Genomic DNA, 12984 nt, shown 5'->3' on the forward strand with positions numbered 1-12984 from the left:
GTAAGTTAGCAATTGTAAAGCCTTGCTGTTCCAGTTTTGGTCACCAAGTGCAGAGAAGAGCCACAAAGCTGATTGTTGTTGTCAAAGAATGGAGGTAGAAGGAAAGACTGGAGAAATTGGGCTCCTTAGCCTTGAAAGGAGGTGACTGAGAGGGGACCTTATTAAATATACAAAATGTTAAATGGTTTAGATATGGTTCTTTTGGAGCTCTACTTCAATGTTTGTCAGGATATTAGAACAAGGGAAGACACAAAACTAGGGAGAGGAAAATTTAGCACATTAGCTATACCACATACTTAGGCCTATAGCAGGAAATAACTTTTTTATGCTGATTGATCAGCACTTGCAATAACCTACAGTTAGGGTATTGGGGCAAAAAGCTTACACTATGAGTCAGTTTGGTGATGTGATGATGCGAGGGGGGAAATACACTTTTTTATTCTAGATGGAGGAGCTGAGATGGGCCGAATGGCCTCCCACATCTGTATCAAGCTTGTGAATAGTACCTGGTATATTATGAAAGTTAATAAGAGATCTCCCTTGGCATAGCTCATAGAAAGTTAGAGGATACATCAGGGGCTTTCTGCCATGCAAAGCAAAATGCAGTATCAGGGCCTCTGTTTTATAATGACTAAAGAAGTCAAATTCTGATTTTATTACATGACATTCTGGGATCTTTACTGACGTTTCGGGGATTAAATTCAACAACTCTGTCCACTTTTCTGTGAAAACCATAATGAGTGGCCTTTATTATTACATGTTTCTTCACCTATGTATTTAATTTTTAACTCTTATTTAATGTGGGGTTTGGAGGAACTGGGGGGGGAGGGGGGTTGTGAAATATTGGACTTGGATTAATGGGTGATTCCTGGAGTCTGACAGGATGGTTTCCAAGGTTTGGCAGCAGTGTGAGGCATACACAAGCACTGACAAATAACTAAGCCCATGCTGGGAATACAGAAAATGTGAAGAAAAAGGAGTACTTTGATACGTAATTCTTAAATTTCCACAGGGGTCCTCTTGGGGGAGATCGTCAGAAAGCGGAGAAAGGCAAAAATGGCTACTTGCGCCATTTCTCTGGGGTTTCAGCCAATCTCCCGACAAAGCTACAGCAGGAGATCAGGAAAAGCCCGTGGAAATCTAGGACCACACTGTCGGAAATAATCACTCACCTGATCAGCCATTCTGTTGTGTGTAACATTGTCTGGTTGGTGTTTCCCACTATACACACCAGCAGCTTGCCAGCAGTATGTAGCAAACCCTGCGAAGCAATTAAAAATGTCTGTTTGTGAATACACAGGAATAAGTGCAAGCATACTTGTAAAGGCCATTAAACATTGGCTCTGAATTTCCACAGGGGTTATCCTGATCACCTGCTGTAACTCTGGCGGCAGATCAGCAGAAAATACAGAGAAATTCTTCTTTACGGCACTCTCCAGAGGTTACATCCACTTCCCGCTGAATTTGTGGCAGGAGATTGGGACAACCCCCATGGAAATTCAGAGCCATTATTTTTAACGAACAAAGAAACATAAAAAATTGTATTTTCCACATGTTTTGATTACACAGGTTGGTCTTTATAAAAGTCATATATTTTAATCACTCAGCCTAAGTACCGTTAAATAGTAAATACACAATCAGTCCTGAATAACATACAGATGTTAACTAAAAATACAGATGTAATTAAAAAACGCACAAAGGGTCTTATTTAATAGTCACCCAGTGGGAAGAGACTAGTCACCCATATCCTGGCAGCTGCACCATCTCTTCCTACTTCAAGAACTCCAAAACTGGTAAGAACGATCACACAATTATATCGTTTTCTGTTGTTTTTGGAACTACTTACTGAATCTGCTCCTAAGTCTCCAAGTCAGACTACATCATTCACTGTACCTCCCACTATGCAACAATTCTTCTCAAAACAGTTCATAAAACCAATATAGTTTGGCAACTGGGAATAGTGTGAGATTAAAATTTTAGGGAATCTGTGCCTAGAGATTAAATTATATTTATCTGGAGCAACTGTTCAAACTACAGAATGAGATAGAAATGAGTCTCAAAAAGTTACATTAAGCCTGGTCGTGTTGCCAATATCAGGGGCAGGATCAGCCCCAGAAGAGGTTGAGAAAGTTAAGTGCTCCTCCAGGTCCCATAAAATAGCTAGGGCCTTCCTGCCCCGGACATCCCCCCCACCCCACACTTCCCAAACAAGAGACGCCCCCGGAATGTGATCACACCAGCACCTACCCCAGCAGCCGCCAGCCGATTGTCTGGGTGGAACAGCGAGGGCATTGAGGACTAGCACTGTATGAAAGAGTCACGACTACTGCCAGGGAAACAGGCACAGACTTGCATGACTTGCTGCATGTGGGTACAAACAAGTTGAGCTGATGGAAGCCCTCCCGTTGAGAAAACAAAGCTGGTTCGTGATGGGGAGCGCGGAGTGCTACCTACGTGCAGTTTAAGGTGCTCCGCACTTGCGGGAATCCAGCAATGGGAAAATCCCAGTGCTCCTTCTTCCTGGTTGTCAGCCTCCATGGGGAAGGTAATGAACTGTTGACACTTCACAAACAGGGCACCAGTGACCTGCCAGATCACAGTGTGCACAGCAAGCTGACTGATGTTGCTGATGTCACCAAAAGTAGTTTGGAAGAAGCCAAAGGCATAAAAATTTAGACCCTCGGTTATCTTCGCTGCCACAGGCAGCGCAGTGTGTGTTCTGGTGTTGGGCTCCAATTCTCGCAGCAACAGGTGGCACAGGTATGTGATTCTCTCCCTGCTGAAACACAACCGCCTTACACACTGCTGCTCTGCGAGGTTCAGGTATGATGTTCTGATTCTGAATACCTGCATTCTGTATTGCCTCCTACCCCCTTTCCTCCTTTGCTTGTGTAGATCACTGTACCTTCGACAGTGAAGTGTCAGCCTAGATTCTGTGCTCAAGTCTCTGGAGTGGAACTTGAACCCACAACGGACTCAGAGCACGATTGCTACCACTGAACCAAAGTCGACACTTATGAGAAATGACTGGCGAAACTGAGCTTTTCAGCCTGGAAATGCAGTCATTGAGGGGTGATCTTAGAGGTATTTCAAAGAGTTAAGGCCATGGATAAAGTAAATCCAGAATATTACTTTAAATTGCGAGTAAAACAAGGGGACACAGGTTCAAACTAGTAAAAGTTAAATTTAGGACTGATATCAGGGAATTCTTCACACGGAGTGATCAACATATGGAATGGATGCCACATAGAGTGGTGGAGGCAAAAGTTCTGGAATCATTTTAGAAATAATTGGAAGCTGCAATGAAGAGGGGCTTTCGGCCCTTTCTGGATAGATGTATTAAGTTGGGCCAAATAGCTTTCTTTGGTAATTTTGTGAAAAATAATTTGTTAACTATTTTTCCACCCAGATAACCTGAGCTGCGGGCTTCCAGACATCACACCTTTGTGTCACAAATCCACCTTTTGTGTATTTGTGGCGATGAAGGTAGACCAGTACACGCCAGAAACATCAAGGAACTCCCTGCTGCTAAAATTTAGCTCAGTATATTCCATAAAATCCATACGGATTGTTGTAAAAAAGGGCGAGCTTGCCAAGGCATTACTCAAATGACAGCCATGAAGTGCTGAAATCCTGTCCTTTGGGGAATGCCATTACAGCAGTCAAGTGGATAACAAACCTGAAAAACCAGGATATGGTGTTAACTGAATTATGAAAACAAGCAGAGGGCACGGGTCAGGAAGCAGTAAAGTCTGACAATAAGCCAACATACCTCCACTGCACCACAGTATTCATGAGTTATGGAGCTCGCAGCACTCAAACACTTACGTTCAGAGCCCAGTAACTCCTTTATCAGTTGACTTTATGGTTAGGGTACTTGAAGGGGAAGAGACAGCTCGCAGACAATTATAAACCAGTGATTCCCTTCAGTGGGTTTGTTGACATTATAAATTGTGAAAATGATGCCTTGAATCCACCAATACACATTTCTTATTCTTCACACTACTAATCTATCTCCCATTGCGTACCATATGATAAGTCAGAGATTATTACCTGTCTCTAACTTGTCTCTGCTGTCTTTGTGTTGCTGTTTCTCTCACTGTCTCTCCTCTTCTGCTCTATCTCTTCTTCTCTTCTGCTTCTCTCTCCCTAATTCTTCTTTTTATGTGACTCTCTCTAATTCTTCTTTTTATGTGATTCTCTCTAATTCTTCTTTTTATGTGACTCTCTCTTTTACTTTTCTTCTTTCCTTTCAGTTGGGAGATGGTAGGTCGCATAGCATGGCGTGGTGGGATAAGGCGTCACCAATTTGTATAGGCTGCATTTGGGTTGGGAGTTGTGGGATGGTCCTCAGCGGTTCTCATCCCATCATTTCTCCCCATCCCTCACTCCTGTCACCTTCCCTAACCCTTCACCTTCCTATCACCACATCACTTCCCCAACCTCTTCCCCTATGAACTCCCCGCTCAACCACTGAATCCTCTTCTCCCTCCCATTCCGCTATCATTCACCTCACTCTTAACCCTTCATCCACTCTCCCACTTGCTCCACTTAAAGGCAAGTGACAGGAGGCCATAGGCTTCCTCACATGCAACCTTTATCCCTCCTCTCCTTCGGCCCACTCCCACCCTCCCTTCCTATCTGTTTCCCTCAATGAGGCTTTGTTTTCTTTCAAATTTCAATTTTACTTTTTTTTGAAGATAAATCAAACTAGGATGAGGAAAGACATTGTTCTCTGTCTGCCTCTCTCTGTCTCATGGGTGTTAGCAATTAGAATTTGTCTCACAGCTATAATCAATTAGGACCTTTTCTGACCATCAATAAAACACAGGTGAAATAATTCATTGGCTTCAAAATGCAATTTTAATACTTGAATGCAGCTAACTACAATTATAAAAGTATTAATATAGAAATGTTAGATCATGACTTCATGATCTTACTTCTTCTTTGATGAGTTAGTTTATTCATTCAGTGGGGTCGATTTTGATTGCCTTCGCCCAGCGTTATCAGGGCAATAACGACCTCATTTTGAAAGGGGCCTTACGCCGGGTGTCCAAAATGCCTGTTTCAGGCGATAGGCCCTTTTAATATGGAAATCAGGGTCCTTTGATGTAAACAGACCCCGATTACCATTTTAGGTTGGAACGGGTCGAAGCCAGTGCATTGCTCTTCTGGCTGGCATTCCATCTTCCATCCTCTATAAACTTAAGCTCCTTCAAATCTCTGCTGCCCATATCCTAACTCTCATTAAGCCCCGTTCATCCATCACCCCTGTGCTCACTGACCTACATTGGTTCCCGATCCTGCAATGTCTTGATTTTAAAATTCTCATCCTCACGTTCAAAACCCTGCATGGCCCTGCCCCTCCCTATCTCTGCAACCTCCTCCAGACCTGCAACCCTCTGAGAACTGTGCATTCCCCCAACTCTGGCCTCTGGCGCAGCCCCCACTATCGGCCTTGCCTTCAGCCGTCTAAGCCCTAAGCTCTGGAATTCCCTCACTAAATCTCTCCGCCTCTCTCTCCTCCTTTAAGACACTTCTTATAACCTACCCCTTTGACCAAGCTTTTGGTCACTTGTCCTAATGTCTTCTTCTTTGGCTCGGTTTCATTTTTTGTCCGAATATGCTCCTATGAAACGCCTTGGGACATTTTACTATGTTAAAGGCGCTATATAAATGCAAGTTGTTGTTGTTATTTCTGAGTGTTGTTGCAGCTGCACCTATCCAGGCAAGTGGAGAGTATTCCATCACATTCCTCATTCGTGCTTTGTAAGTAGTGCAGAATCTTTAGGGAATCAGGACGTGGCCCACTTCCCATAGAATACCCAGCCTCTGACCTGCTCTAATAGCCATGGCATTTATGAGGCTGGTCGATTTGGGTTTCTGGTCAATGGTGACCCCAGGATGTTGATGGTGAGTGACTTTAGTGATGGTAATGCCATTAAATGCCAAGATTGGGGGGGGAGGGGTGGTTAAGCTCTCAATTGTTGGAGATGGTCATTGCCTGGCAATTGAGTGATGCAAACGTTACTTGCCACTTATCAGCCCAAGCTTGGATGTTGTCCAGATCTTGCTGCATGCGGGCATGGACTGCTTCATTATCTGAGGAATTATAAATGGAGCTGAGCACTGTGCAATCATCAGCGAACCTTATGATGAAGGAAATTTCAATTGATGATACAGCTGAAGATAGTTGGACCTAGGATGCTGTACTGAGGAACTCCTGCAGTGATGTCCTGGGGCTGAGATGATTGGCCTCCAACAATCATAACCAGCTTTCTTTCTGCCAGGTATGACTCCAGCCACCGGAGAGATTTCCCCCCTGAGAATTTAAATTCGGTTTTAAAAATCTGGAAATAAAAAGCTGGTACAAGTAAAAGTAGCCATGAAGCTGTCAGATTGTCCTAAAAATCCAACTGGTTCACTAACGTCTTTCAGGGAAGGAAACCTGCTGTACTTACCGAGTCTGGCCTATATGTGACTCCAGTCCCACACCAAATTGGTTGACTCTTAACTGCCCTCTGAAATAGCCTAACAAGCCATGCAGTTGTATCAAACTACAAAGAATAACAAGAATAAAACCAGACAGACCACTCAGCTGCGATCTAGACATCAAATCAGGATATGACAAAAGCAAACTCAGCCTAGTGGACCCTGCAAAGTCCTCCTCACTAACATCTGGTGACTGGTGCCAAAGTTGGGAGAGCTGTCCCAAAGATGAGTCCAGCTACAGCCTGACATAGTCATACTTACAGAATCATACCTTTCAGCCAACGTCCCAGGTTCCTGGGTCAATGCAATCCCACCAGCAAGACAGAACTACCAGAGGTGGGGACATGGTGTTATAGAGTCAGGGAGACGTCGTCTTGGGACTCTTCAACAGTGACTCTGGACCCCATGAAGTTTCATGGCTGCAGGTCAAACATGGGCCCATAGCTAGATTGACACTGCCCAACATCATTTTGCATTGGAATCTTACAACCAACAGGCGCAGGGGACTTTCATCCAATCAATCTGAGCTGGATTTGAACCCAGCTCACAAAAGTGAAAAGTCATCGCCCTAACCCTAGTACCCTGTAAATAAGATTTTTTAGTATGATTTGTGTACTATATTGTTATTTTGTTTTGTTTAGATTTGGGACATGTGGCATTGGAAGGATCTTATACAACTTGGTACTCTGGATCTAGTACCACCTTCCAAAGAAATAGTTACTGGCCACAGAATCCACGCACAAATTGGCAGCAATTGACAATCTCACTCAGGTTTTCATACACTTGTTTTTATTGACAAACTTTTTTGACAGTGTTGAAAGAGAAATATATAGATTAGGAATTACTGCAGGTGATAATAGTGGGCAAATGCTTCACACATTCGTACAATATTCCGTTACATTAACATTTATGGGTTAAGCCTCCACTAAATTAGTAGACAGAGAATGTAATATAGACACGTTAAGCACTTGTGCGCTATTATCACCAACAGTGATTTTCATCATGGTGTTTTAAAGTTTGAAGAAACGGAAAATGTTTGAAATGCACAGCAGGTTGATCAGGAAATGACAGGTAAATGTTTGTGTGTGACCCTTCATCAGAACTAAGTTTTGTTTTGACTCAACCTTATCCTTCCTGAAGCTACTTAGAAGTAAGAATCATTTAATATAGTTAAATAAGCAAAGCTTCAATTCCGCTAATCTCCTCTAGCCTCTGGGCTGCCATGGGGTCCAGGACAGGGACAGTTGTCATAGGGAGCCAGTTTAGTCTTGTAAATGTAGAATGCTTTGCCCGTTGGGATTGTTATAGGTGAGTGTTGTAAAAGGTTTCAGTTCACAAATTAACATGATGTATCTGGGGTTAGATTCCCAATGAAAAGAACTGCACACTGCAAAGTTGTATTAAAGTCCCTACAATTACTTCTATTTTAAAATATCTGGAACCCTTCCAGGAGAAATTAGTTTTGATTTGAAAGGGAAAAGAACAGTAGACACCAAAGTGTCTAAAAATATACCAAATAAAGTGTAAAAATCAAAATTTACAGGGTGAAGGTGGAACATTACCTGATGCTGTCTAGAAAACGAATCTCATGACTTTGGCACTCACATCCCGATCAAGGATTTGTAAATCCACTGCTGAAAACTGAGCTTCTGTGTAGGTTTTCTTCTTGCAATAAAAGTGATAGAACGTTGGGTATACTTGTAGCTTAAGGTATGACAAACCAGTGTCCCACTGCTGATCTGATCAGTGACGGGGCTGGGGTAGGGTTGCCTACTCTCCAGGATTGTCCTGGAGTCTCCAGGAATTAAAGATTAATCTCCTGGACAATATTGCAAGAGATCCAAGAGAACAATCATATGAAATATGCACCTTTCCTTTGCAGTCGCATTAAATCCCTCACATGCCAAAGCGAACACCAAGCAGCGTCCAGTGCACTTTGAAAATGGATGATTTTTGCGTTGCTCCATAGTGAATTTGTTTCAGAATGGCTCAGTCGTTAACGACTTTACATCATCTGATGAAACCTCCAGGAATACCTTCAACCAGAGTTGGCAACCCTAGGCTGGGGGTGGGGGGGGGAGAAAGGCTGGGCGAACCCCTTCTATGGGTAGGTGGCCATCCAAGTTTCTGGGCGCATCGGGCAGGTGGGCATCAAAGTTGCACAACGGCCGGGATTGTAGCCTGTGGAATTTCGGAGCCATTGACTTTAGAACATTCGGTCAGTGTGTGACTAGGGTGCATTTACACTACAAGTTTAGCATCTGTTCGAAGCATTTTCTGTTTGAAGCATTTTCTGTTTTACATTAACCCTAAACGCGTGTGGGGGAAATCCAAAAGAGAAGGCCTGATCCGACTCCAGAGTGAATTAAAGTGAGACTTTCCTCACCAGGAAATCTGACTCCACTTCACGCTGATGCCAGGTCAGGCTCTCACTTTGTATTTAGGTTCCATATACACTATAACTGCAGCATCAGTGCAAAGTGAAGCCGCTTCACTCCAGCATCACACTTGTAGCATAATGCACATTCAGAGCTCAAGTAGTGCAGTGTGTACTAGTTAATTAGATCCAAACCCTCCCCTTTATCTTCCTCTCCTCAGTAACTGGCTTAATTGCTATTTTTTGGTCTACCATCAGAAACAATTTGTCACCTTAATAAAACGGTCAGAATTTGTGAACCAGTGCTAACACTGCCGAAATGCAGCTTACTACCTAGACTGCCAATTACCACATGCTGATAAATTGGAGCAGGATATCACACCCAATTATTATCCAGGAATTCTTTTTTTGCAGCAGGCAGTGTACACTTAAAACTGAAGTAACTTCTGACAAGCAAGGCAATAGATGGGAGCGACAAAACAGTACATTCTGGAGAGCGTTCAAAGTGATGTAAAAGTGCAGAGCTCTACAAAGACAGGATATTTCCGGCTGCAGCATAATTGGCTGTTAAAATGAGACAGCCCACAAAGTGTAGGAGCCTCCACTCATTAGTGCACCATGGCTCCGACTGTTAGATTTACTACACTTCCTTCCCATCTGAATTTCATTGCAAGTCATTCTATTCAACTGTATTAATAATTTCTTCATATCCTGCAGGTAAACAATTATTTAACACATCAGTAACTGTTTATAATCACATTTAGAACACACAGCTGCAGTGCAAAAAAATAAAGAACGCTTCAAACTCCGGCAGCAACTTAATACATTGTCAGCTTTTTAAAAAATATTATAACATTACCTAGCCTAAGTAGTGTCTAAACAGTATATAGTAATGTAACATCAACGGGCTTCATAGCAGATGCAATGGTTTCATACTTACAAAATTGATTTTGTTGAGCTTTCCGCTGCTCCTTTTACTGATGGAGCTTTGACTGCATCTGTTACCACAAATCTCTAACTTCAACACAGAGATTGTTCGATTGTGCCTGACAGTGGGCGTATGGAGGCGGGGTCTTGCGCATAGCCATGGAAATGCTGAGGCGCAGTCAATGGAGAGTGGCCTTGGCCCCATAGCAGAGGCACCTGCTGTCCTCTCTCTCAGGAATGACAGCATAGCTGCACCACACCCCTCTGCCAGTGCCCTTGTTAGTGCCACGCAGCCAGCTGGGCCAGACTCCCCCGGCCCCTGCCGAGATGCTGCAGTCTGCAATCTGGCCCTCAAGGTCCATAATTGGTCGAGACTGCTCACCACGGCCATCTGAAGTGTCCTCAATGGAAGCTCAGCATCTTCCAAGCTGCAGTTATTGGGGAAATACCTCATAGGGGCACTAGGATAGGTAAACAGGCACTAAGGGCTTGCACAAGGGTGATTCTTAATTGTTCCTGTTAACTATTTAACACAGGTGGAAGAGTTGTTGGAGTAATTTGTTTTTGGAATTGGTGGTGTTAATATGTGTAGTGAAGTGACGGCAAGACCCATAAGGCTAGACTGAAGGAAGGCAATCGGTTGGTGGTAGTAAGGACGGTGGTGATAAGGATTGCGAGACTGTTGGTGTATTGGGAATGGTTCACATGAAAGGCTCTTGGTGCTGTTCATACTCTTCTTCCCCCTCCTTCACCTACTCCATTTCTTGCTGCCCAGGTAGTGGTGGCTCGTCTATCAGTATAACGAAGTTATGCAGCTCACTACCACAAATCTGGAAACACGGTCAGAGCTGTACTGCAGAGCTCCTCCCAAACAGACCAGGCAGCAGAAGTGTTGCTTGAGCACACCAAAGGTGTGCTTGATGATATTTCTGGTGGAGGCATAGCTCCCACTGTAAGCCAGCTCTGTAGCTGTGCCCGGGGTCCTGACAGGAGTCATGAGCCATGTCTAGAGGGGATACTCGTTTTCGCCTCGTGGTCAGCCTGTGACCGGATGGTCCGGTTGAAATAAAGGCAGCACAGAGGACTGGCGCAGGGTGAATGAATCATGACTGCTGGCAGGGAATCGGGCACAGACCTGCATGATGTGTTGTCTGTGCTTGCAAACAAGCTGGGCATTCAGGGAGTGGAATCCCATTCTATTGAGAAAGATGCCAGGATCGAGAGAATGAGAAATCCTGCCAAACCATAAATATTAGGAATCTTAGCCTTTTTTTCAAATGACTTGGTTGAAAGTTAGTTCCTCCAAAATAGCTGCCAAAAAACCAGAAGTGCAAGTGTTCTTTTTTAGTAAAACAAGGACAAAACTGTAGAGAGAGTAAAAGGGTGAAGTTGCAAGATTACAACAAAGCAGATGTTATGCCATTGATCTAATATTTCAACAAGTCAGCAACAATCTCCTGCTGGACCCAAGACCTGCTCATAACCACTAAACTGTATTCCCAGTGCCCCATGATCCCAGTACCGATTCCAGAACTTTTCCAATGTTCCCAGACCCCAAGACCTCCCTCCCCCGTGCGCTTAAGAACTACTCTCTGCAAGAAAGGCTGCAATGGCAGCTCAAAGAGCCACTATGAAGGCCTTGGGTTGCACTATTGCTACATCACTGAGCATGGTTAGCGATGAACTTGCCCAGGTGAGGCTTGAGACGGGCTCGGGTTTCCATGATGTCAATGAAGCCCTCAGATCTGTGCACCTCTCGTATCAGAGGGCATAGTGAGATGAAGGCTCTAAGAGTCAGGACGAATCTGACCATTGAGTGAGGTTCTCAACAGGATAGCAGCACTTCCAGATTACTCCTCCACCCACGACCCCTGAATGTCCAAGAGCTAGAAGGCAGGCTACCCAGTCTATTTGCGCATCTGCGAAGAGATAGCACAGCCTGTAGTGGGACCATCCGGAGTATGTACTCAAAGAGATCGAGGGCTACCTTGTTGCCAGCACTCTCATGCTTTGAGACATAGCTTAGCTCCCTCTCTTAGTCGCCCGTCAGTGGGAGTTCACTTAGAAGGAGCATTTGGTTAGGTAAGCACACACCCAGAAACACATGGAAAAAGTGGGTAAAAGGGAAGCACCATGTGATAAAGAGTAGACAGTGACATGAACACTGTATTTTCATAAATCACTGTTGGAACTTGATCACTGATGTATTTGTGATTATTTTTCAAATAGGAGCTTGACTGTGAAGATACTCTCTGTATTGATTGTGGGATGGAGATATTGAGTGGAAGGAGCATTCATACCCTTTGCTGGTGAAATAATTGAGGCAGTCTCTGGAGAGGGCCAGGCAAGTATCTTCAGCAGCTGCCAAGGCAGCTTGTGGATGTTACTCATCTTCTGCCATCTCACAAAAAGCAAACCACTGCACCCAGGCAGCTTCAGCTGAATTTCTTTCATAGCTTTTCAGGTGATCGCATCTGACATCTTCGCCATACTCAGGCACAGTGTAAATGGCGTGCAAATGAATGTCAGACAGCTCTGCAATCAGATTTGATGTTCTAGCACCAGGTGTAGTTCAGGGCCAATCTGCTCCCCAAAAAAACCTGGTGCTAAAGCTTCCAGAACTGCCATTTATATTGCTTTTTGTCTTAAAGGGACAAGGTGCTTTTTAAATCAAGAAAGGTATTTGTTTCTGACCTTTTGAATAAAAACTGTTCTTTGCATCTGCAATGTTACAGTAGTAGGGCAGGAGCAGCCCCAAAGAAATTCCTAGTCTAAGCATTTTGTTTTTAGTGAAAATGCAAAGTTTCATTACGGTTATAAAACTATTCATATTATTGGAATGGTTTTGCTATTGGAATATTAGCGTTTAATTCAGATTAGTTAGTACGAGATGAAAACAAAACCAATGAGACAGGAAGGTGGTAGTGTAACAGTTAAAACTGGGACCTCTAATTCTGTACTCACGGTCTAAGTCAGATGGCATGCTCACATCTACACCATAACAGCACTGCTTCTCAGCATTTAAAGATCTGGCTCATAATCTCTGTTTCAAATGAAAGCAAGTTCAGCTCTGCCTGTCTCTCCTCATCACATTCCAGAACCACCTTTGCCATTTTTCTTTGAACCCCTTCACTGTTACAGTGCAATTTTAAAGGTAGGGTCCTCAAAATATTCTGATTATGACCTCA

General features: G+C 43.7%; 1 protein-coding gene across 1 annotated transcript in view; it reads right to left on the reverse strand.

Moving 5' to 3' along the window:
* LOC137328836 (thrombospondin type-1 domain-containing protein 4-like) overlaps positions 1–1250 on the reverse strand; it is a 345688-nt gene extending 344438 nt beyond the window's left edge. The window contains exon 1 of the mRNA XM_067994368.1: positions 1173–1250. Coding sequence (XP_067850469.1) covers positions 1173–1201 — 29 coding nt within the window. The 5' untranslated portion in view covers positions 1202–1250. The remainder of the gene's footprint in view (positions 1–1172) is intronic.
* Between the last annotated feature and the right edge of the window lie 11734 nt (positions 1251–12984).

The sequence above is a fragment of the Heptranchias perlo genome, chromosome 1, assembly GCF_035084215.1.
Source record: "Heptranchias perlo isolate sHepPer1 chromosome 1, sHepPer1.hap1, whole genome shotgun sequence".
Lineage (NCBI taxonomy): Eukaryota > Metazoa > Chordata > Chondrichthyes > Hexanchiformes > Hexanchidae > Heptranchias > Heptranchias perlo.